Below are 26,012 nucleotides of genomic sequence, written 5' to 3'. Positions count from 1 at the left end.
GCGGCAAAACTTACAGGTAAGAATTCTCTGATTTTTCCCGGATTTCCAGAACATTTTTGAGATTTTCTCTGATATGTAACTAGACAGAACATGTTGACAGAATGTGTTTTCTGTCAATTCCCATGTTGACAGCCTCTAAGAGAACATGGCAAAGACGATACATAAGTAACATATTTTTCCCTAATCAACGTCAAATAATGAATGATATAAAAATAAATACAAAGTATTTTATTATTAAATTAGAGCCCATGCTTAAGGAAAATTCCTACATAAAAGCAAGAAACTAAACATCTCCATGAATCTTTAATGTGCAACTATAATCACATGATGAAAGTTTCGTCACACACGAAAGAAAAAGTCATAGTGAGACACTCACCGAAAAATTGTAAATGTATGTACATAAAACTGGCTGCAGTATATTAACAACATACTTTTAGAATAAAAATCAGTATTATGTAATGAACCTCAGCAAGAAGGAGCCTGTTAGCTTCCCTAGCTCAAAAACACAAGAATTTTGACGACCAACAACATACAGAACAGAAATATACAAACATAATAGATCCTATTTACGACTCTTTTCCTACAGTAAAGATATGAAGATGTCAACATTAAGACAGGAATTGCACACCATGGAACTTCGTTACTTCCAGTGTACAGGAAACAAGTTAATATTATTTTACGATAATTTGAATAAAAAGTTCTAACCGTTCTCTTTGCTTTCATTTCACTGTGAATTTCTAAATAATAAAGAAATAGTCTTTCTTATGTATTTTTGGAGAGAAGTGCTAGCAGGGTTATTCCCATGGCACACCCTCCAACCCCCAGAATAATATTTGTGCTCCCTCTCAAAACCTGCATTCCAGTTACAAAATATGTTTACATGTCTTGTCTGAAATAATCTTGTTTCACAATACTTTGAATATTTCGTATTGGCATTGAAAAATAAGACAAAAATTTGGCTTAAAAAATTATTAGAGATGGAAAATTAAATTTTATTTCAACTCATGTACCATAAATACTGTTCCCAAATTGCTGCACCGCTTTTAAAGTCACAATAATTTTAAAATGGAAATTTAAAACAGTTCTTTTTGAACTTATGAGAGGCATCATCACTAAAAATGTGTAACTATTAATAGAAAATGATTAAATATATTACTGTAACAAATAAATAATAGATTATAAGCACAAATTAGAAAGTACATGATGTATCCCATATTTAAAGACCTAAGAGTCCGATGAAATTATTCCGGTTATAAACCTCTTTGCGAATTAAAATACATAACAGTGAAGACACAGAAGCGAGAAACTGAATTCCAAACTCCTTTCATTTTCGTGATTAGCTACCTTCACTCAGTGCAGGACAGGAAACCGATAAAATCAAAACTAGTAGTGACGAAAAAAAAAAGTTACAATTATGCGTACATTGAAAATGAATTGCCCATTGGATCGTTGATCCAATTGCATTTTGTGGATGCTTCATTAATATGATATTCCATGGCACAAGCGAAAGTAAAAGATAATGCGCACAACTACAGAACTTAAGTTTGTTACACATCATTACTGGAAAGTTTGGATAAGTTTTTAAGTTTAAAGTTGGCTATTAAAAAACAACCACATCTGAAATTATCTTAGGATTTTCATTTTAAATGTTAATAAAATCTCAATCTTGAGCATTCTGGACTTTTCCCGGTTTGTCACCACCCTGGGATATGACTATGTTCTATTTATGTTAATAGTAGGATCTGTCCTTCATTATTAACTAGGTATTGCATAAGGATATGGACAAAGAATTCAGTTCCTCAGGCTAATGCGCACTTTGGTGGTTCACGAAGAAAATCACACTAAACATCTTATTCCTGCAAGTATTACAAGACTCAAAAACTTATACTTTATGTATAAGTTGTTGCAAATAAATGTGTGTGCTTTCCTCAACTGACTTCGGTGACAGAATTTCAGTGACTATCCATCTTCTTATTGCATTTTGTTTTAAATAAACCTTCCCACCCATGATCTTAAACATCTTGCACAATCTGGCAAGCTGTCCAATAGAAGCGTCAGAAATTTACTGCATTTCTCGGGAATAATGTACCTCCGCTCAGCCTATCTGAAATTTCCTAAGTCCCTTATAAAGATATCACGGGCAGACGAATGATTATATAGTCGGCACTGAATGATTTGCTGTTCATTATTTAATTCTCCTTGGAGTATAGTTCTTAATATGTTTTAAGACTTTATACGAGAAAAAATAATTTGCTGCTGCACAGAACATAACGTATCTCGAATTATGTGCTTTCTAAAACAGTGTAAAATATTTTGTGTTCATTTAGATAAGGTGGAACAGAACCGTATTGCTTCTCTGATGCGTATTCTTACAAAACGATCCTGTCATAATGTGTCTAAATAACGAAATAAAATGAAAGTATAAATTGATTATTGTTTCAGATTTAACATCAATTTTAGTCATAAGGTAAAGTTTTGCTTTTTGAATTGCGAATATTGACTATATGTTATTAATAAAAGCGTGAACAATTTGTGGGACTTGGGTGGAGCGCTATCCCGGCCACGTCTTTTGAAATTATACCGCGGTCAAAGGTTAAATCTTAAAGTAATAATTTAACTCCATGTTCCGGAGTGAAGTCCAAGCGATATACAGATTTACTAGAATGTCCGAATTAGATGTTTGATGACCATCAACTTTAGATTACTCTTGTCCTCACGAATTAAAACAATCAATAAAGATCAGGACTGTGCATGAAAGCCTTTTGCAACCCTATAAAAGTAAAAATCTTATCTTCAGTGCTACCACTAATAAAAACCTGAGATGCCGTTTGGTGTAATGAAAAACGATCGTTTCATGTTATTCTCCTTAGGCTGAACGAGACGAACTAATAAAATGTGGGAAGATTATGAAGTATTGGTAATATGAATGTAGGAGAAAACAGGAGGGATTCATGAGGAAACACTAACGGGCATAATTCTATCTATAGAGCGTCCCACTCTTAGATTGCAGTACAGAGTAAATGGAGCGCGCTGTTGCCACATTTCTTCCGCCGTATGTTTTCTTTCGAAGAAAGAACAAAAAGAAAGAGTGATGAGTCTGTACTCTTTTGTCATTCCAATCGCGCAAATTCATTTAGAACGGCGAATTGGAGGGTACGAAATAACAGTCTAACAATTGTGTGTTAGAAGTTCTTTTTTTTTTAAATGATGGTTTATAAATCGTTGCAATAAAATTTTGATGGAAGCAATACGAAATCGAGAGAACATATGAAACGAATAGAAAACATATGATTGAAATAAATGGCAGGCTAAACAGCTCTAAATAGAAATTTCCTGCACCGATTGTGCGGAAAACTAAGGAATAGCAATGGGTAAGATACTGCTACTGAAGTTGGATAAGAGTAAAACTGGAGTAGGGTGATAATGATAAGTGACGAGAAAATGTGACGTACGAGAACGCTCATTCGTCTGTGTACGCAAAATATCCGCTAATCCAATTCCGTTTGTCAAACAAGTTACATAATAAAGTATATTGTGAAGGCGGCTTCTTCCCACTTCCGATGTTTAAGACCGTATCATGAAGGACGTGCTAGAGGGTATGGTGGCAGGAAAAAGAGGGAGGACACGAAAAGAGATTACAATTACTGGACGATATCAAAGTAGAAAAATCATGCGTGAAGACGAAGAAGTTAACCGAAGACCGTGGATCATGGAAGCTTCTGAGTTGCAGCAAGTGGTCTGCCAATAAAATATGATGATGATGATGATGACATATGCAATGGTGAATAGGGACTGAACCTCCTAGTTTCTATACTCACTTCTGACACCTCAGACACACAATATCAGTCTGGAAACAGAAGAAGAATGAAAATAAACCCCATTATATCCGTTCTAAACAAACGCGCAAGTTGTGACTTTAAATCACGTATAGTGACAGCCAACAAGATACAAATCATTGGGCGAAGAAACAAAACCAAACAGAATTACCAAACCCTGCTTCCTAAAAAAGCACTGGGGGGGGGGGGGGAGGGAGAATAAAGAGGCCTTTCATTCTGCTTTGTGAGCTCATAAAGTTATTTGTTATGAACGCTTTTGTCATTTTCATCTGTGTATTCAAAGTAAATAAGAGAAGTGGAATTGCAAACGAAACCAACTTTTATTGTCAAAATTGTCAGCATCTGAAACAGCATTAAGGACTACATGCGAACCATAATGAATCAATTACAAAACTAATAGCTTTTTATCACCAGGAATGAGGAGATTTATTATTAATAGATATTTGTCATATTTTATATATATATATATATATATATATATATATATATATATATATGTGTGTGTGTGTGTGTGTGTGTGTGTGTGTGTATGTATGTGTGTGTGTGTGTGTGTGTACGTGCTTGCGTGCGTGCAACTCAAGGGAAACAAGCGAAGTAAGTAGTGGAACGTAAGATTGAGTGGAGTTGACGCAATGTTTATCGTAGGTGAGGTCCAGGATTCGATTTTGCGAATATGCTTCCGTTAAGCAATAGATTCGTGCTCGCATAGCACCAACAGTAAGCACTCATCGGTATAGCACAATACTCTACATCAGTAACTTTAAAATAAACATTATAAGGAAAATAGCATTGGCAAGATTTGTCCTGCCTTTCTTCTGGTCAGATGCGCGCGCTTTGGAAAGTTGACTCTTAACACTAAAAGTCATAAAACCTAAATAAAGAAAGATATCGACCTGCAATTTGTTTTAAAAATAACTTCAATCCTTTCTCAATATTTTTCTCGCTTTGCACCCCCATCTAACCTGAAAAATAAAAAAGTTTCTCACTAGTCAACTTTTTAGATATTGCATTGCAATAGTATACGCACTTTCTCTTACATTTTATTTTTTATTTTAAAAATCAAAAAGTTTTTTTTGAATGCAAACTTTTCCAACATTGGCACCAAATATGGTGTTAATAGCTGTATAAGTTTCAACGCTGTATCTCTTAGAGTTCCGAACTTATGAAGTGATCTAATTAACGCGACGTTAGAATTTGCCATTAGCAAGATTTCACTCTTTCAATGTATTTCAATACTTGAAAATTCTTCTCGATGTGAGAAAAACAGATTATTTGATAGAGAATACAATGTTCTACAATAATTTATTCATACCTAGTAAAAGAAACTATTTCTAAAATTGAGGCTAAGTTTGGCAACAATGGGCATAAGGAAAAGCATTGCCATTTACTCCTGTACTGCAATCTAAGGGTGGGACGCTCTATAGCACAAATTCATATGAACTGAGATTGAACCAGTGGACCCGCACCAACATGAGCGCTTTACTACTGAGCTCTTATATTCTGTCTATAGCGCCAGACATCTTCGTAAATTTAAAAGGCAAGAAGAGATGAATATGATGGATAAAACGGGTAGCTGTATGAGGGCACACATCCTGAATACTTCACTGGGTAGTTTCACTACACACTGTATTCTTTCTAACCATGCTTTAGTTGCCTTTCTACAACTATTGTGTTATCCGACTTTTATTAGTGACCTTTTTAATATTGGAAGCATTTAAGGTTTAATAGAATACACGATCAGTATTATTTTTTATTCATTTCATTCGAATGGAGCAATATCTATCTATCTATCTCTCTCTCTCTCTCTCTCTCACACACACACACACAAAACATTTAAAGGGAAGACTTATACGTACAACAACTAGTCAGTTTTCCCTCCTCTATTCAATAATTATCATTTCTAATAAATTGAAGAAATAATCGATTTTATATCACAATTTCTTTTTAGGTGTGAATTCAATTATGCACAGTGAAAAAATGCTTGTATGTACAGTCATGTATTTTTTTTCACACTTTTTGTAGCAATAAATTATCATTTTTATTTCTTGCAAACAGACCCAGTAATAACGTTCAATCAACCACCATTAGGAAGTATAACTCTTAATATCTAAAACATGAGGAACTGAACTGAACCTCTGGCACAACACCCCTTGGGGAACCAGAGCCTACCAGCTGCTTGTGGCATTCATGCCTTCTAGGAGGATATGTGCGCAGCACATTAACTCCTCTCGTCGTTAGTGCTAGCCTTTTAGGCCGGAGTTCTCTACTTCTTTCTTTCAGGTAGCTCCCCAATTTTCCTCACGACGCCGCAATTCCAACACCATCTGGTGAGTAAGAGTGGTCACTATCTTTCTTCTGTACAGACCCGGCAACTGCTTGATTTCGCTCATCTCATGAGAAGTGATATTTCAGTGAACTAGGACGTTGGCTCAAACAGGAACAATTCAGTATTCTAGAACTTAGTGAACTGTAGCCTTATAAATGACATCACCTTTACCCAGGAAAAGTTACGTGGGATTATTGTCTTAAAAAAATACTAGAGAATTAATATATAATTTTATCCAGAGTAAAACTGAAAATTTCAGGGAGTTTCTCAACCTCCAATACAGCCACCAGACTAGATTTAATTTTCGTAGGTGATTGCACATGGTACAGGCTAGACCTCTGTAAAGTCAAAAATTCTGAACTCGCTTCTTTGATAACTGAAACCAGTAGCTCCTCTAGTAACGACTGCCTTTCTTAATTCAACGTTCTTCAATAATTCTCGCAATTGTAAGCTTTCGGCTCTTTTCTTCAGGCAGATAAAAATATATATATATATAAATAAATAAATAAAAGTACAAGAAATAAAACATCTAAGAAACAAAATCTGCTAAAGATAGTAAAAAGGATCACACAATTCCATGTATGGGATATGGACAGCCACCATTAAAGTCACGGTTACCCATAAAGATGATAACGGATTGAATCCATTAAGGAATTCGATCGAGATAATCACTCTAGCTATATATTGCAAAAAACACTTTCATGCAAGTTACTGAACTGAGTAACGGACAGACGAACATGCTGTACCAGTACAATCTTATACATCCTACTGCGTGATCCTAATAAAAAGGAACGCATTCACCGGAAAAGACCAGTGAAGAGAACATTGTGTTGTGTGTCACTAAATTTAGTAATCAAGTAACGGTGTAAATGAAACGAAATCTTGCAGTTTAACGTCCCATGATTGTGTTCTTTAGGCTACGGGAGACGATGATTAAAACAAGTGAATGATCATGAAAGAGTTGGTGGCATGAGAAGGCGAGAGTACCTCGAGAAAGCTCATGAACACGATTTTGTCCACCACAAACTTACTAGGCCAGAGATTGAACCAGGAACCCCAAGTACCAGAAGCGCTCTACCACTGACCCACCGTTTTCCCCTAAGTGACGGAGTGGATCGTTATCGAATGGCGGGATCAATTTGTGTGCTCTTTTGTTCGCAAGAAAAATTTCACCAATTGGTATTTTTATTACGCCAGATCTTTTTTCCTTTGTTTTAACACGTTTTCCAATCTGACAAATTGTTACCTACGCTAGACTTGACTGTTTTAAAATAGAAAGTTTCAGAAAACAATCTCCGGGGTTTTTATTTTCGGCTCCCAACAAAGCTCGGAAGTCTATAAAGTTGAATCGTACTTCTTTTAATATTTAGAAAAGAGCTTAAACAGGGTCTTATTCTCGCATCCGTAAAATGTTCTTTGACACGTATTTTTGATTTTCTTTTTGTCAGATCTATATAGTCTGTCCAGACAACTGTATTGCATAAGGTTATTCATAAAGCGCGCCTGTTTCTTACATCAAATTATGAACTTTACTTTTTCAAAACACACTAACAAAATTCATAAACATGTTCATCATACATTCCGATTTCAGGTGAATGACGTTGGGCATATAAACTCCTCTACTGTGCTAGCATGCAATAACTCTATTCGTGAAATTTGCTATGACTGCCTGACACAGCAAGGTTTTGCTCAGAATGTTAACTGATGAACACGTTTCAATGAACTTTTTCAGAAGTCTGCGAACTTCTGATTCATTTGGTGCCTCATTTCGCCGAAGAACCGCGCGAAGTCGCCTGACCGTTGCTGCCTAACTTTCTCCGTTCTGATAAAAAGCGTTCACAATTAGCACACGTTGCACTACAGTAAACTGTTCCATGGCTAGACACAGACTGAAGAAATGTGAGAAATTCAGAATTGGAATGTTTGTGGGTAGAGCAACCATACAATTGCAACAATGTCAGCAACCGAGAAAAAAAAATGCCAGAAATCCAAAACCCTTACCTAGTAGACCCTTGATTTATCGCCGTATTTTATAAGACAAATAAAACAGTTCCTCAATTTCTGAATCATTACACGGAAAGTGAGTATCAACTAAGATAGGAACTGTATAATCAGCGCTATCTCACCTATTCCATATTTTATTTTGCCAATCAAATTAAAAAAAAAAAAAAAATGCAGTAGTTTTCTATTTATTGATTTATCAACAGGACGACAACGTAATTTTGTATAAATTAACAGAAACCAACTAAAGTTGGTTCATTTACTTCAAAGAAAGATTTTGACAAAAGAACATCCATATGGAGTAGGCAGATATTTTTGTTGGCAAATGCACTACGCTCCTTGCAAAGAAAAATGTTCTAGGATGTTATATACATGTAAATACACATTTTTCTTAACATTAGAAGTAATTTTATAATTTACACAAGGCAAAAGTTACAGACGAAATTACAAGGTACAGATAATATCTAGTAGAAACCTTCCGAAACAAATCACTCAAGACAGTACCACGCATACACACACAGTGATATATCTCTTTTACGCATATTTGAGCTTCTCAGGATCAAATAAAAAGCTACTAAAAGAAAGAAAACGTATGGTACATACATAGAAACGTTTACAAATATAACAACTACTCAGTTATGTTGCTTTCGACAAAAAAAAAAAAAATCAAACATACAATTATTACAAAAAATCACAGATTAAGTTACCACAAAGTTACCTGGGCAATTCCTAAATAATTATCAAAACCACAAGAGAAGGAAATTAAATAAAATTTTGTTACACTGTCTTCACTGATGTTTTCACTGAATCATTAAGAAACAACATTTTGTTTATTGAATGCAAAAAATTTTAGCTTCTGTGCTTTTAAAGTGAATCACATTTTGCAAGGAGATTTCCCACTATTTTACGGGAAAAAAAATTGAGTGGTGTATAAACAAAATGCAGTATAATAAATATATATATATTTTTTTAAATCGACCAGAAAACAGTTAGTAATATTATCACAAAACTGACTTGGCATCCATCACGATCACTTTCACTTGTTATATTAGGGTCTATCCACATTCACTCTCAAAACACACGGGAAAAACACCATGTTCTTCTATTGAGCTCACAAGTCTGGGAGTTTTGCCAATTTCTTACCTTTTAGTTCTTTTTTCTGTTATCAATGTATATATACGCATCATTAATGTATGTCTATATATATGTATATATATATATTACATTAAAATAAATGAAAAAAGGAAGATCAACACTCCTTGCATTGTTAATAATTGTTCGTGTCAAGTATACCACAATGACTGTTACGTGGTATGGTTATAAAAGTCTCATCTTTTGGAGTAGTGATTCATGTATTCTCTCACTTTATTCCTAAAAGCTTCCTTATCTTTTTGGTAGAGGTCAGCAGCTTCTATATTTAAAGGGTCGTCGAAATTCAATAAGTCCTGCTCAAAAAACAAAGAGAAAATAGAATATAAATTTATTTGTAGCATACAACACATAACTAAAATTACCTGGCGTTTCAGTCCACATACACGGAATGCTCACTGAATTGCGACCACCTACACACTCGATATTTTGTTGGTCCACTTTTTGCTCATAGGACGGCGTGAACAGGGCGTGGCATAGATTCTGGTAGTTGCTGATATGATTCCACGGGGATCTGACACCATATATTACTGATGACATCCCACACTGAGATGTCGGTGCAGGAGTCATGGTGCGAACAGCTCGTTCCACATCCTATAAATGTTCTATAGGATTAAGATCCGGTGAGTTAGGAGGCCAATTCATATGCTACAGCTCCGTGAAATGTTCCTTAAGCCAAGCAAGAACAGTCCTGGCTTCGCGTCGTCCTGGAAAATGCCGTCTTCGTGTGGGTAGAAGTGTTGTACTGTAGGGTGTACGTGATCCTCTTAACACATACAGGTTCACAATGGATGTCTCACTGTGGTCCATGCACACTAACGGTCCCAGTCCATGCCAACAGAAGCATCCCCAAACCATACAGCTGCTCCCGCCTTTCTGTATAGTTCACACCATGCACGAGGGGCCATAGCTTGGTGCTATTGGCGCCACAAGGTCCGAGGTGAGTAGCACAAACCGTGATTTATCGGACCAACACACCCTTTTATAGTCATCCATGATCCACTTATCGTGTTCCTGTGCCCAAGCACGACGAATTCGGCGATGATGAGTCGTAACGAGTGAGTGACGAGTGGGTCGTCTGATGTGGAACTTCATGCATGCCAGTGTTCAGTCGTATAGTTGCGTGCGATACGGATGTTGTGCATCCACCATTATATTGGTCACGTAATTTTCGGACACTGATTAATCGTTTGGCTGTCGAGAGCTGTTAGACATGATGTTCGCTCCACGTTTTGAACTTCCGTACGCCCCTCCAGTTCCGTCTCTTGGAGTCCGTTATCCCATCTTCTTCCCATTCCTTGTACACCTTCACTACACAGGAATGGGCGTATCCAACAAGTTTCGCTGTCTGCGTTCACACATCTACTGCTCGGGTATCTACAATCATGCCCTACTGGAATGAGGTTAAATCCTGCCCACCTCCGATTATAAGTGTGCTGTCTGCCAACATGTAGCCTCGAGAGTGTTCTTTCTCTGCAATACCACTAGTCAGGATGGTCATGTAATCAGCTCGGCTGCTGGTCACATTTTCTCATGTGGAGAGGTGGCCGCAATTCAATAAACACTCAGTGTAGATATATGGGATGAAGTTTTGACTTTGGTTGGGTGATATGTGGTTAGCACTGGAAATCGAACCTAAGACCTATGCACTCTGGTATTCAGATACACAGAAGACAACCAAACAATACAAAACGAACTGAAACGGGCTGCAATTAAAAGCCTTTTATATCAGAAGTAAATGACAGCGTTTCTGGTAAATGACTATATTTAACACTTCACAGCCAAGGTAATTAATTCTCCCGTGTCTTTCCTTCATTCAAATAGGAACATAACAAAGAATAAAAAATACACTGAAGTGAGCATGCAGAGCACATGTTGTGACATTCTCTCATGATAAGGTAAGGAGAAACCGTTGAACAGAACTCTTTAAAAGGGAAACTGAAACGTTACACTACAGGTAGCAAAGTAACGAAAATTCTCTTTCCATGAAACAATGTTTTAATTCTTAAGGTGTAGAATCCAATCATATTGTAATCAGAAGATTATTTTTCAGTAGTAGCAGATACTTGAAAATGGATAAATATTTAACAATATGAAAGCGAGTTTAGGTAACTTCACGGTACGACGAGTGGTGTCCGGTAATACAGACGCAGAGGTGCTATCGAAGCCTTTATGAACCTCGTTACTATAATACACTCAAGAAACATCAAGAATAGCCATTCGAAAACAATATCAACAGCTCTTTCCAAGTAATTGGAATAAGCTCTCGGGTATATTTCTGCTATCTAGCCATCAAATTTGTAGCCATAAACTTGGGGGAAAAAAAAAAGAAAAAAAGTAATACCCTTTATTTACTTCTTACCAAGTAACCACTTCCTTTCTTCGACTAAAAAAGATATGTTTGAACTACTTTTCTAAAACTACTTACTGTGAAGAGTGAATTTAAACCCCAAATAACATCTTTAAGCTTCCTCGTCGGTGCCCATCCCATCCCATCAATTGAGTTCTGGCGAAGCAAACTGAGACAAATATCGCCTTCTTCACTGATGTTTGGATGCCATAGTTTCGTTAGGCATTTCACCGTCGGAGGCTGAAAAGAAATTGAAACAGGAAAAAAAAGAAGTTAATTTCAAATGATATATACTGGCGATATATACGTAAACTCACAGATTATTGGAATCGAATAACACAAATCATACAGACTATAACTAATGAAGCTTATTTTGTTACGTAAAACTGATACAGATTTATTAATTTAACAAACTTCCAGATACAATATGCGATGTCGATTTATATTAGAATCATTAACATTCAACAACAATAAGAAAGGAAGTCGGCCCTATATTCATAGGTACAATCTTGACATTTCCCTCGTGAAAATTTAACTTGGCAGATGGGTGGCTAGTGAACGGATTCTCACCAGGGACTTCTCCACTGACAGATTAAGAATTCTAACCAAGCTCAAGGGAGTTTGTTAACTAACTCTGGTAAAGACAGTCACGCCAACAGGAAAACACAGAATTCAAAAACTCGTTTTCGTATAAGAATTATCCTGTGGAGTAACGGACAGACGGATGTAGTAACGGTACAATCTTATAAGTCTCACTGCGTAATCCACGAATCCACATAAAGCAAACAACTTGACACATTATATCCTCCTCAGGTGCGAATTTATTGTTTTTGATTATATTAATTTGTTTCTTGTTTTTATTCTTCATTTTCTGTAGCCATGTGTTTTGTCGACGGGAATGTTCGTTTTATGCACTTCCCATTCCACCTGACCATAATGGCTCCACGCTGATCCTACAATGAGCACTGCATACCGATTCAATGAATTTCCCGTGTAAGCAAATCCGATGGACGTAAGTATCTAGGACCAGTTCTTCGCACTTAGAACCTGGAAGACAAGCTAGAGTTTGAAAACCAGAAGTGTACAATTCAACTGTTGGCTCTTGTTTACACAATTCTCGATCTTATTTCATAAAGTGCTACATCTAAATATCAGGAAGGATAATTCCTTCAGCCTTCTACAGCCATCTTCTCTCTTGATGCGTAACTTCGCTCATTGACACAACAACAATCGTCTTCATAACTACCACGTCCTCAAACATATTGCTCTTGAGGTGGAGTTCAACTTCGGGAACAAGAAATAGTCTGCTGACGTCATCTCTGGTGGATATAGTGGATGGTTGATGACGATCATTTTTTGCCCAAAAACCGTCCGGCAATGTTATACTTGCACAACATGACATTGTCATTGGGAAGGGTCCAATTGCCGGAGATGATTAATTGTACCCTGAAAAGGGTCATTCGCTGGACAAGTCGGTTCATGACCTCTAAATAGAAGATGCCACTGATGCTTCGACCTTCGGGATATGAAGAATGGCATCAAAAAGGCAATCAACAACGACTTGATTTCTGATTTCTGCAGGAAAATTTTGGTTGGTCTTGCCTTTCCTGAACAGATCTACGTCCAGAAGTCGCTTGGTGAGGATCGTACACCATGCTTCATCCCCGGCTCTAATGGTTTTGAGCAATTCGGCGAGAAACCCTCTGCCATGACGAAGTCCTTGCAACTTGACATCCTGTTTAACATTTAGAGTAAAAATGGGCAGTAAAAATCTTCCTTTTCCCCAAATCTTCATGTTATGCCTAATGGTTTTGTTAATGATGTATAGGATATTGTCGATTTCCCGGAGGTTCAACTAAACGTTTGTGACACTCAAATGTGGTTGTTCTAGACAACGTTTTATGACCGTAAGCATGCATAAAATTTGATTGCATCCCTCTGCTCCATGCTGAAAACACGACTGAGTTACTGCGCAACATGCAGTACTGTTACAAACTTCACTGCTCGACTACTGGTCGAAAGGAACTAAAACTTGGTTTAGTCTCTCAACAGATATGAACGCTCACGGTGCTATTGCTTCTATGATGGGCCACTTCCTGTGCTTTAAAAAAAAAAGGGGGGGGGGAATTGAAATGCCATATTGAGTATATCCTTATATCCTTTTAAATTGTGTTTTCATGTTATTATATTATTACTGTAAATAAACTACGCTAAAAAGAAATTTCTTTGGTAATGGAAATTTCTTTATGTCCATGTCATAAAGTAGGATAAAATAGCATTCCAACTTTGTTTTCTTTATTTTTCTAATCCTAGGAATCCCATAAGAGGGTGGGGGAGGATCTTCGAATCCCCAAGGTAAGTTTGTTAAAAAAAAAAAAATCAACAAAAAGTTATCAGGCATGTATTCTTCTTTAGTTATCTGCTAGTTGTAGTTACTTAAGACAATTTATCAGTCCTATAAAAAAATTAGTCCATACATAACTTAGAAAATACGATAGTGGGGCCAAGGACCCCACTTTCATCTTGGAGTTACCTGCAATCTTTTCATTTGAATATTACAATAAATATAATTTACGTGCAAGACTATCGTCTGGTCAGAATATCAAAGGTAATTCTGTCTCTCCCAATGTCTCCGAATGGAACAAAATATGTATCTGGCCTCACTGACCAACAAAACGTTTTGTACTATTGGCGGCAGGTGAGTCTGTTTTTATGTGTCATAGCCTAGTAGTTAATAAAGAATACTGTAGTTTCCTGTAGAGAAAACGAAATAAATCTTACATGTTTATGTACGAGAGCATGTATACTTATGGGATAAGAAACATTTAAATAACTCCTTTACCTGTAACTATATAAAAATATTACTGAATGGATTCGAGGAGTTCTCCTCCTCCTTGGGATGACCTATAACCTAGTTTCATCATTGAATGACCTTCGTAAGTGTGTCATACCCTTCGCTGCAAAAGTTCTTAAAGAGCCATATGTGCCAAAGAAATTCTTCAGTAGTACAGTATTTTAACTGCTACGCTGCATACCATTCTGGATTCCAATTTACTTACAGCCATGTTGTAATCTTCCGTTACAACAACGTGAAACCGGAATTTGCCGCCTTGCCAATAACCTTCGTCGGGAGTTACCGTAAGATGAAATTCATACAGTCGATTTGGATCATCGAACTTCACACGACACGTAGAAGGCATATTTTGCTCCATCTCCTGAACCTACAATGGAAAGAAAATTGTAAGGTTTACTTAAAAGAAATCATTTGTGTTATATAATTATAACACACTTTTTCGACTTACTATTTCTTCCAATATATCGCACACCCGGTGGAAGATTGTTACAAGTCAAAAATAAAAATTTGTGGGACAATCACATTTAAAGTTTATTATTCTATCAAAATTGCTCCCTGGAATACTGATATTTCTGCCATCTAGGGGTTAATTTTAGTTACGTTTATGCGAAAATACACCAGTTAGAGCTTGTTTCTCTCTCTCTCTCTCTCTCTCTCTCTCTCTCTCTCCTTTTTTCAGTGATGATGACTCAAAATTTCCATTTTTTGAGTTGCAACACTCATCTACCGGGTGTGCGATATGTACACCAATTTGACACTTTCGAGGGATTGAGACCCACGATCTTCAACAAAGCAAAAGCTGAAGGTAAAAATATACAGGAAGTTAGAACACGTCAAAAACGAAAATGATTCATAAATTCTCCTATTTTTCAAGTTTCGAAACTAGAAGTAAGAGTGTTCTAGATAGAAAATGTACACATTTTCGTTCCATGGTTCTGCTTTTTAGGCCAAATGAGACAATGAGAAACAAATGATAATAATGAAATGAAGGTTAAAACAGTAAATTAAATGAACTGAAATCCTTCAGTTTAATATCCCACGATTATGCCCTTTAGGCTAAGGGAGACAACGATTTAAACAAGTGAATGATGGAAGAAATGATGGAATGAGAAAGTGCGAGAAAAAACAGGAGTACCCCGAGAAAATCCACGGACAGGATGTTGTCCACTACAAGCTTACTTGCCTGGGGACCGAACCAGGGACACCACTCACCAGAGTTAAGAGTCTTCATCTCGGCGAAATTAAAATACCGCTAATTTTACAGTAATTATGTGATATCTTCAAATAGATAAAAGATAACTGAAATGTGGAACAAGAGCGCCCTAGACAATATTATTTTGCGTGAGGTACCGTTATCAAAAGTCACCTAGTGGCTTTCCGTTTTCAGCTGTTTAGAAACGCGAAAATAAATGCCGATTTTCAAAATGGCTCGAAATCGAAAGCAGATAAGTGAGTCGTGATAACGGTTTCTCATGTAAAATAATAATATTGTCTAGGGCGCTCTTGTTCCACATTTCGATTATCTTTTATCTATTTGAAGATATCATATAATTACTGAAAATTAGCGGTATTTTAATTTCGCCGGGATGAAGACTCTTAAGCGCTCTACTACTGAGATTGTAGGCAAAAGGGAAATACAAAGTTCCCATGCCCTGAGGAGGATTCGAACGCGATCTTGCGATTACCACCCTAGTCCTTAGACCACTCAACCATGCTTAGTCAGCGATGGAATCACATCAAACCTGTCTTATCTACAATGTATGTATAAATTTGCAAATGACGCATTTCGTTACAAGTAAAACGGAAAGTATATCATCACTACGTCACTTTATTCATTATTATTATTATTATTATTATTATTACTGGAACAGTAGTGACGCAGTGATGAGTTGTTTGCCTTTCTTCTTAATTATTACCTAAAGTATAATTTTAAATATTAAAATTACTTCATACATCACACTCTTATTTTATACCACTTGACAAAATATTACAGAACTAAACAACGAACTCATTTTTCACAACTTGCAGCATAGCTCCTAATTCCTTGTAGTTCACCTGCAGATACAAGTTTTGTGGAAGTAGAAGATTACCAGATTCTACTTTCCTACTTCCAATAAACCAGTTACAACAGAAATACCATGAATAAAATTAAATGAAATCTATGTCTCATAGCTAAGACGTATAAATTAAATGAAGTTGAATAATGCCGAACTCACATGCTTGAAATCTGTCATACCAAATGTCTTTACATATATATCAAGAACTACTCTATAACACGTTAATCTATAGCAATGGTTTCCAACCTTGTTCACCTGACCCACCTTCGTAAATGCTATAACTTCACGCTGCCCCTTCCTCCTGCGCGCTCATTGGTCATACACGCTTTTTGTCTGACCATTCTGCAATTTCAGATGCAGTATTGAATTCTTAAATCTTAAATAATATTAAGAAGATTACTCTTCCCAATTTATATTTATCTCCAGCAAGACATCTGCATACCATTATAATGCACTAGGCATAATCCATATCAATTCACACAAGGGAGTTACCTTGATGGTCTCAGATGTTATTGAGTTTAACCAGGGTTGGCTGGTTCAGGTTTAAACCAGCTGGTTTTTTTTTTTTTTTTTTTTTAAAAAAAACCAACTGGTTTAAACCAAAAAACGAAAAATGTTCGTAAAAGTTTAAGTGTTTGTAAAATCTTGGTGAACACACATTTGTGCGTTATCACGTTTCACTCCCGTATATTATTCGTATTATATTCAGACCTAAATTCCCCATTCATTACTCAAAAAGATTATACTACAAAAGCAACTTTTTTGTATATAAGTTTATAAATGTTTGTTTTGTGTTTTTTTGTAGTTGTTACTGTTGTGTAATTGCAATCAAAAAAAAATCTAAATATTGTTTCGTTTCAATAATGTTTACTATTGATAAAATATATCGAAATGCCGTACTTTTTGTGTGCGTGTGTGTGTGTGTGTGGGGGGGGAAGTCATACAAATCTAATGAGAGGCATTTAGTGAAATCAGAAGTATCTTTGGTATCTATTTATGTATAAATGAGTGAGCCAAAGTGGACTCAAATAATTCGTATCTTTATTCACTTTTCTTACTGATATGCAAATTAAATCGTTGTATTTCTTTAATTTGGACCAATAAAAGTCGTTGTTAACTAACTTGAACTAAATTAGTTCTTCTGTACTCCGTAGTACTTTGAAATTGCCCATATGTAATTCTGTATAATCGTTTCACTTGTGCAACTGTTTATCTTTTTGTCCTTCTAAAATGACTCATGACAGTTATATTAAGAAGCATGTAAAGATCAGTACAACGTATTTTTATCAGGATTCCTTCGTGAGTCGGCAGACGTATCGCATTTGTGGCCAATTAGTCCTGGTTCCGAGTTCAAATGGAGAACAATTTCTTTCGGATGTAACTCGAGAAGCAGTTTTTATTCCGCTTTAAGCTTATGTGACCCCTTTCAGCATAACCCGGCTGTTGCATAATAACATCAAGGCGAAACAAACTTATTTCTGTCCATATATGATATGAATATATAGAGCAAATTATTTAAACCAAATAAACCTGGTTTAAACCAAAAAAAAAACGTTTTTTTTTTTTTTTTGTTTTTTCAATAAAAACCATGGTTTTTGCCAACCCTGAGTTTAACACATTAAAATTCGGGACATTTTGTTTGTTTGTTTGTTCAAAAAAATCCTGACCCGAGATACAGGCCGACACAGATGGCATTTCAGGCACTATTTCTCATGTGTGATTTACGGCAAAATATAAAATGCTCTATCTCTAGAACGGTTCAAGATAAATATTCTTTTTAATTTTATTTGAAAGATAATAATTTACTGATCAAGTTCCCGTGCTGTACACTTCCGGAATTTTTTTTCCTGAAAAAGATTTTTTTTTTTAATTTGTAATTCGTTTTTTTTTTTTTTTTGTTTTTTTTTTCTTTTTTTAAAATTTCCTGTTCAACAAATACAATGTTACATTTCCTGAAAAGGAGAACTTTCAATTTTAGCAGGTTTTATAAAAAGTGTTCCATGGCTAATGTATTGATTGCATTTTTTTATTTTTTTATTAATTTATTTATTAATTACTTTATTTATTTTTTGGCTTATAATCGCCAATTCCCAAATTCCTGAGAGAATTCCAATTCTAAAAAAAAGGATATGATACTTTACTGTTTAAAATGCAATCCCATCCACTACTTGGATTTGTATCCGTGGCAAGTACATTAGCCACAGGTCATAAAGGGACATATTTTAAAACACATTTACTCACCTCTTTGACTAACAACTTATCTCGCACTGAAATTCGCTTCCCTGAGTCCGTATTTGATGTACCAGTTCGTACATCTGCCTGTTTCTTTAATTTACTAGCTAATGTAATCATACCTAGAAAGCACAAAGAAAAGATTCTCTTACATAACTATAGAAATAATAATACAGGGCAAAGTTCAGAAGACCATCATCCACTGATATACACGAAAAGCTTCATAATAAATAATGGTACCGAACATTGCATGATCTAACTTGGTGCTCATCTGTGTAATGGCATATCTTGTACTGTGAAATACATAACATAAACATTATCTAAAAAAATATTCTTCTTCTGAAGGAATCAATGGGTGATTTACTGGACTAATGAAATATATATATTATCACACTTATACACCCATCAGTGAAAATAAATCTCACAATATGATCGTCTTGGAACTCATGATAATATAGATATGTAATAAAATTTGTACAAGTTATGACAAAAGTAGATCCCATATTTCATATATATCGAGTGTTCTAAAAATGGCGCCCACGGCACTATTCTACAGATCAACATAAAGCGAAAATGTTATATGATTATACCCTCCAGGGCCTCTTTCAGCCGCTATGGAGAATCAAAATTTCACTATGGGCAACGTCGCACATTAACTTGGAAACATTAGCATTGCTCTACGAATCCATTAAGCAGTCACATCGATTGCTACACTAATAAGTGATATTATTGTCAATCTATATCGACTTTAACTGCCATCTGGAAAGAATCGATGTAACCACTTGATGGATTGGTACATCTACTCTATAGTTCTTTATCTGGGACGTTGCCATATAGTGTAATTTACGACTCCAAACGACATATATATATATATATATATATATATATATATATATATATATTTGTTTTGTTTTAACCTGTAGAACAGTGCTCTGTGGTCCGTGCACACCATTTTTAGAATACCCGATATAATCAATATAAAAATACGTTTGTATGTGCACACCAACTTCAGCAAGCAGAACCCCCCTTTCTGACTGCCAACGAAAAAATTAAACTGAAATTTAACAATACAAAATTTAACGTTGTTAATCTGCTCGACAATGCTAAATTAACTTTCGCTCTTGCACTAGGCATGACAAATCTAGATTGACGAGGGTTGAATTGAGGTTTAGTATCCCGTTTAGCACCGAGGTTATAAAAGACGTAGACCAACAGCTTAAACTAGGATCCAAGCCAAATGAGCTTTCATCGCAAATCGAACCCGTTTTCCACATCCGAAACCTACACGCTAACTATATAGTCACAAGGGAGCTTTAGAGTGACAAGAAAGATTAACAAATTTCTGATTTACTAGAACTAGTGAAACAAACCGTAAATCTAGAAAAAGTGTCACAAAAGAATAGTATCAGAATAAAATCATGGCTTACACACATCAGCAAATTACGAAAACCGCCTGCAATGTAAACTATTGGAAATAAAATTAACAGTAAAGAGCGCCTTCCATGGCCCAACTTCTGAGCCACTCATTTGCCTCGACTCCTTCAGTATCCTATGATCCCCGTTGAGTCAAGAGTTACATCACCTCATGCAAGCATTATAATAAAAGCATATATCAACATCTGAGTGCAAGTTGAACGAATTCTGGGCAGGGTTCTAGAATTGAGTTGCAATAAAGACAGTAATCAACCTGGCTATTAACCCGCCTTCACTCGCTCTCGCTCGTCCTGTATTAATATGCGAATTGAGTATTGAGCTTTGATAAAGAAAGGTATGAACCTGGTTACTAACCCACCTTCACCTATGTGTGTGTATCAACATTCTAGAACTATTCCGAATTCTGCGTATAATATGGTGCAATTCTAAAATTTATCTGGTTCGAGAAACGGAACGTCGAACGAAAAGTACAAATTTTTGAAAGCAGTACGAATTTATTTTATCCTATGAAAAAATGAAATTTCCGGTTTCACGTCCCACGGATATGTCCTTTAGGCTAGAGACGGATGATTAATGAAAATGAATGCTTATAAAATAACCACTGGAAAAGAATAGGGGAGAAAACAGAAGAACTGTTCGATTAAGAATATGAGCGCCAAATTTTGGAAATTTTACGAGAGCAATATGTTAATGCAGAAAAGAAGCATAATAAAGCGGATTCTTTTTAATTCGAACAAAAGTGTATTTCCCTTGAAAACTGTATTAAAAACAATGGTAAAAAATAATGTGTAAATCGAACTTTTGAACCTTCTGTTCGGATAATTCGAAGTGTTTACAGTGGAAAATTTTGCAGTGTCTGACAGATTGCAAATAGAACAATGCAATTTCAACTGGTTTTTGTTTATGTTACTTTATCCAGAGGCGACTGTGGGAAAGGGAAAGCTTTGTTTGTTGATACGACCTCCCCTGGACTTCCTCTCGATATAGAGAATCAGTCAGAAGGTGGTTGGTATGCATCTCTCCTCCTCCTCAATAACCTGGAAGCGTTCATCCTTTCTGTAGAAGTGTGAATGACTTTGAACCCTGTCTTCCACTAGCAAATGACTTGTACGAACGAGACATTTGAACAGTTCTATTTAACTGAACTAAAAGCAGTGACAAAAAGGTAAGTAGATTCGTTTGTGATTTACTGACGCGCATTATGTACAATGCAGAATCGCGGCGCTATTCTAATTCCTTATGAAAATGTGGTGCTTTAAAGGTAAGGTGCACTGCATGTTAATTAGTTTTACATATATAGTATAGTTATTTTGTTCCCTTGATTTTACTTAAGAATAAGAGTTTTTGGTTAATTCGAATTTTTTTCGTGTCCCCTTGGACTTCGAATTAAAAGAGGGACTCCACTGTATTTAGGGAACTTATTTATGTAAGCGACCAACCTGAAACACGTATATTAACTGTCTATTTTATTGTTTCAAGAGTGAGATTATTAGTCTGAAACCATTACAAGAGCTACACGAAATTAAAATAATAGCGTACATATAGAGGAGAGTCGTTCCAGGTCAAATCAACTCAAATTTGAAAACAAAATTTACCTTACCATCTCAGATTTTAATGAAATTTGGTACATAGATGCCCTCTATATAGACTCAGAAAAATACCAAATTTCAACTTTATATATATCAACCGGTAGTAAAGAAAAATGTTATGTAAAGTTTGAAAAAAAAAAAATCCCCAAATTAACATGTGCAACGAATTTTGAAATTAGAATTGCAGTTCTCCTAATTGAACTAGAGAGCTGATTGAGGTGTCATTTTCATGACCTTTCCTGTAATATACAACGCCATATAGGCTAATACAGGATTTGTTTAATTAAAATCAAAATTTTACTTCAAAATTTTTCAAAAAAATATATATTTTAAAATGTTGACATTAATTCCATGAATAGATAGTATTGTTGTAAAGCACCTGGCAAAATATGAATTTAAGACGATAATGAGGTCATTGTTAAAATAATTTAAACACTGGAGTTTTCATTAATACCCTGTACCTAGCTGAAAAATACAAGTATGCAATGTTTTTTGTTTTACCTGTGGGAGTAAATATGAAGAGTAGAGTAATGAGTCTAAAACACATCATACAGGCTTGTAATCTGCTGGCAATACTTATTGCTGGCTCATACTCCAAAAAATGATACATCTAGCACTGGTACAACAGCAGGCTTAGCTGGTTTAAACCAGGTGTTTTTTTAAACAACTGGTGTAAACAAAAAGAAGCAAAAAAGGAACAAATCATGTGAATTTCATAGTGACGTTTTCACATATCTCGAATCACCTGTGTTAGTTGTATCTAATTTTCGCCTTGTAATTAAACGGTCCTGATGAGTCCACAAAATTTCTTCCAGCTGGAAGCCGAGTTCAGATGACACTTTAAGTAAAATGTTCAGTCCTTCATAACCTCAGTTACATAAGAATGTTAAGCCTAACAAACTAAAACAGCTTTAACGGTTAGGTCCGGGCCTACGTAAAATTTTTGAAATATATAAACATATCCAAGAAATGCTGATGTTCTGTGGATGTTAATACTGGACGTTCTGATAAAAGTGAATCCTGTAATCCCCACTTGAAAAAAGTTATGTTCTGCTTGAAAGTGATGTATGCCGAACTAACAGGCCCGTATCCATGGAGAGTCTAGAGGGAGCCGGGCCCCCTAAAATTTTCACGATATGCTTGCAAATAACTATAATATGATTGGATCGCCCCCCCCACCATAAATTTTTGGGCTGGCTATCGGTCTGCCGTCAAATGTGAATTTTTCAAACTTCAAATGATAAATATATCCTACTACTTATTGAGAAGATTTACTATGAACTCATCTATACTTTTTCTTCAAGTAAGTGTTCATTTTTATTTTCACAGAAGTGTAAAACTTAGCATTCTTGTGTTATTACCCTACGTACAGAGTATTCTTGAAAAATCAAGTGTTAGTTTTGAATTTTTTAAATAATGAAGCCATTATTATCCCAAATTCTAATTCATATTTTACAACAATACTATCTATTCATGGACTTCAATTTCAAAATTTTAAAATATGTACTTTTAGAAAAATTTTGATTTTGAAAAAACAAATTCTGTATTAGCCTATATGGTATTGTATATCACAGGAAAGGTCATGAAAAATGCTGTAAAATGATACGTCAATCAGCTCTCTAGCTCAATTAGGAGAGCTGCAATTCCAATTTCAAAATTTATTGAACATGCTATTTTGGGGATCTTTTTCAAACTTTACATCGTCCCATCTTCAATACCGGTTCATATATACAGTTGAAATTTGGTAATTTTCCTAGTCTATATAGAGAACATCTATGTACCAAATTTCAGGAAAATCTGAGATGGTGAGGTTAACTCACTATGTTGAATTGATATGGAATGACCCAGGACTTATATTATTCTCCACCAGCAGAGTATTTCTGCATACTGCACAAAAGTTGTGTTTTATGTTTACAGTGTCGCATTCCTAGTGTAAACCATTACAAGTGCTATAGGAACTTTTACCACTGTGAAACCCACATTAAGGTGCTTGTAAATGCTGCATACAAGGAGTATACTAACTTATTCTACTCTATTAACATAAACTAATCTAACCTACCATAACCAACCTAAATCTACTGAATTAATTTAAGCTACTCTACTCTACGTTACTAGCACAAGTTGGTGTGTGTTCTCGTATAGTTGTTTTTTATATTTTAACTTGCGGACATATTATTGAGATACACGCAATCATTAAGAATGCGTAAAGAAAATAAATCTAAAACGCATTTTATTTACAGACAACAGTGATAAAAAGAATTTTAAAAGATGCGTTCATATTCTTAATCTGCACCCCATAAGAATCTCTAGAAAACCACGAACACGTTACAATGTATTACCGATAGTCTTAAATTTAATCTACACCCAAATAGAACTCCTAAAAGGCAGTATGATTACATTTATAGTCAACGGAAAGATCATTGTAGCTATACAAAGCGTATTTATGTGGGCTGCATGTCAGCAATACAAGTACAAACGACAACAAATAAGTATCAATAATTGTCTACGAGAGAACTATACGCTCCCGAAAAGCGTGTATACATGTTCTAAGGTGATTTAAGTCCCGTTGGCATCAAATATAGTGCTCCCTTATACCTTCGGCCACCTAGCCACTTCTGGTATTATCTTTACTCGCTCCCTCAGACCCATTATATTCAAAATGGTTATGAAAACAAATCCCATGTAAACACATCTTACGAAAACAGAAATCGGTAACTCTTTACTTTGGGCAAGGCAGTGATATCCCGTCACTGTTAGTATTAATCACAGGTCTCATTGGTTCCTTTCTGTTGCTAGGGATTATTCATAGACTATATACGACCTTAAAAAGGCAGTAATAAGGGTTCTTTAATTTAGTACAATATTGCCCTTGTACTTAATGCAATCAGTTCCTGTCACTGCCTTGCCTAAACTAAAGATTTGCCCAGAAATCGCTGGTACAAATTTATTTAAGGCGTTACAAATTAAGTATACATAATTTTATTCATAACATTCATATTGGGGTATTCTCAATTTGCACAAAATACAGTGAAATGCTTGATTTTACGAACGCAACCTCGTCAGTGATGCCTTAGCTTAATTATTGCATTTTCTATTTCTCAACGAATTATTTACAAATTGGTACCAATAGAATAACAATTCGCTTAATATCGTAATTATTACATATATATAATGCATTAAATCCATTCCAGCGCCTTAATCTACTGCAGAAAATTTCTGATTTCCATCCTACTACTATATTATAAATTCTGTGGTTCCTTTTTGTTTAGATCCACAATGAGACAAAACAAAATCAAGATTTGGTAATAGGAACACAAAACACTTACTTAGTTTATATATATTATTGCTAAATCATCAAAAACACATATTAATATTGCACATTTATAAATTTACAATCCATCAAGCCTACCACATTCAATGAAATCCTAAAAACAAACTCCTCTTCTTCTTCTTCTTTAGAAACAGAGAACACTTTCAGGAAGCAATATTATAAAGTCTTAACTATTAGAACAAACGTGGTCAGAGACGAATGTATTGAGGCCAACTTCTTGAAAAAAGAAAAAAATAGATAAAAATCTATTAAATCAAATATAAAGAATAAAAGTTAAGGAACTTATGTATGGAGGCGCCAAACGTTTGCCATGCATCAACACAGAAATAGCAGTAAGAAGTGTTACTCATACTAGGACTTCAAATATTACTCGCCTGCTCGCCAGTGGCGAGTACTTTTTTTATATTTAGCGAGTAAAATCCGAACAATCAAAAAGGTGAATTCAAGAATAAATAGCTTATGTCACTTTTTTTTTTTTTAAATTTTAAGAGGCATGCAAATAAACAAAATAAAGCAGTTGAGAATGTCAGAACGAACTTAAAAAGAATGAAAAGATGGAGCAGGAAGGATAATTGTGATTGTTCCAACATGTAAAAGTAAACCTTCTGTTTCTCGCAAAAATAAGCAAAATATCATCTCTCCATGATTTATGGTTCCCGAGATACGGCTCCTTAAATCTCCCACTATTTTTTGCCAATATCTCGGGAACGGTAAGTCATAGAGAGGTGATATTAGTGTTAATATCTAAGTGGATGGTAAACATTTTGGTACCAAAATTAACTGGTAATCACTGGGCAACTGGCCAGTGACCACCGATTCTTTTTGGTATCAAAATGTTCACCATCCTCTTAGG

The 26,012-nt window shown here is 35.4% G+C and overlaps 1 protein-coding gene across 3 annotated transcripts; it reads right to left on the bottom strand.

Annotated features, from left to right (window-relative positions):
• Positions 1-8,548: 8,548 nt before the first annotated feature.
• On the bottom strand, positions 8,549-25,360 carry LOC145684099 (NEDD8-conjugating enzyme UBE2F-like). 3 transcript variants are annotated; one of them, XM_081756002.1, is made up of 5 exons: positions 25,238-25,360; positions 18,815-18,927; positions 14,722-14,883; positions 11,741-11,902; positions 8,549-9,611 (listed from the first exon to the last, which is right to left on the bottom strand). In XM_081756002.1, exons 2-5 carry the CDS (start codon positions 18,923-18,925, stop codon positions 9,492-9,494), a joined length of 555 nt encoding a protein of 184 aa, XP_081612128.1. In that variant the 5' UTR covers positions 18,926-18,927; positions 25,238-25,360; the 3' UTR covers positions 8,549-9,491. The 3 variants fall into 3 exon arrangements, with proteins under 3 accessions (XP_081612128.1, XP_081612119.1, XP_081612139.1); XM_081755993.1 differs by having other exon boundaries at positions 25,155-25,293; XM_081756013.1 differs by having other exon boundaries at positions 8,549-9,608; positions 25,155-25,293.
• Between the last annotated feature and the right edge of the window lie 652 nt (positions 25,361-26,012).

Source organism: Thermobia domestica, chromosome 1 (genome assembly GCF_964235325.1).
Source record: "Thermobia domestica chromosome 1, izTheDome1.hap1.1, whole genome shotgun sequence".
NCBI lineage: Eukaryota > Metazoa > Arthropoda > Insecta > Zygentoma > Lepismatidae > Thermobia > Thermobia domestica.
The sequence above is the reverse complement of the archived record's forward strand: the minus strand, read 5'-3'. Positions and strand labels throughout refer to the sequence as shown.

Excerpts from the sequence above, each read along its gene's own strand:
- LOC145684099 (XM_081756002.1), bottom strand. The coding sequence starts at position 18,925 with ATGATTACATTAGCTAGTAAATTAAAGAAACAGGCAGATGTACGAACT. Across the intron at positions 14,884-18,814 it reads ATAAGTTGTTAGTCAAAGAG|GTTCAGGAGATGGAGCAAAA; the intron begins GTGAGTAAATGT and ends TTTCCATTGTAG. Across the intron at positions 11,903-14,721 it reads CGGAAGATTACAACATGGCT|CCTCCGACGGTGAAATGCCT; the intron begins GTAAGTAAATTG and ends ATTTCTTTTCAG.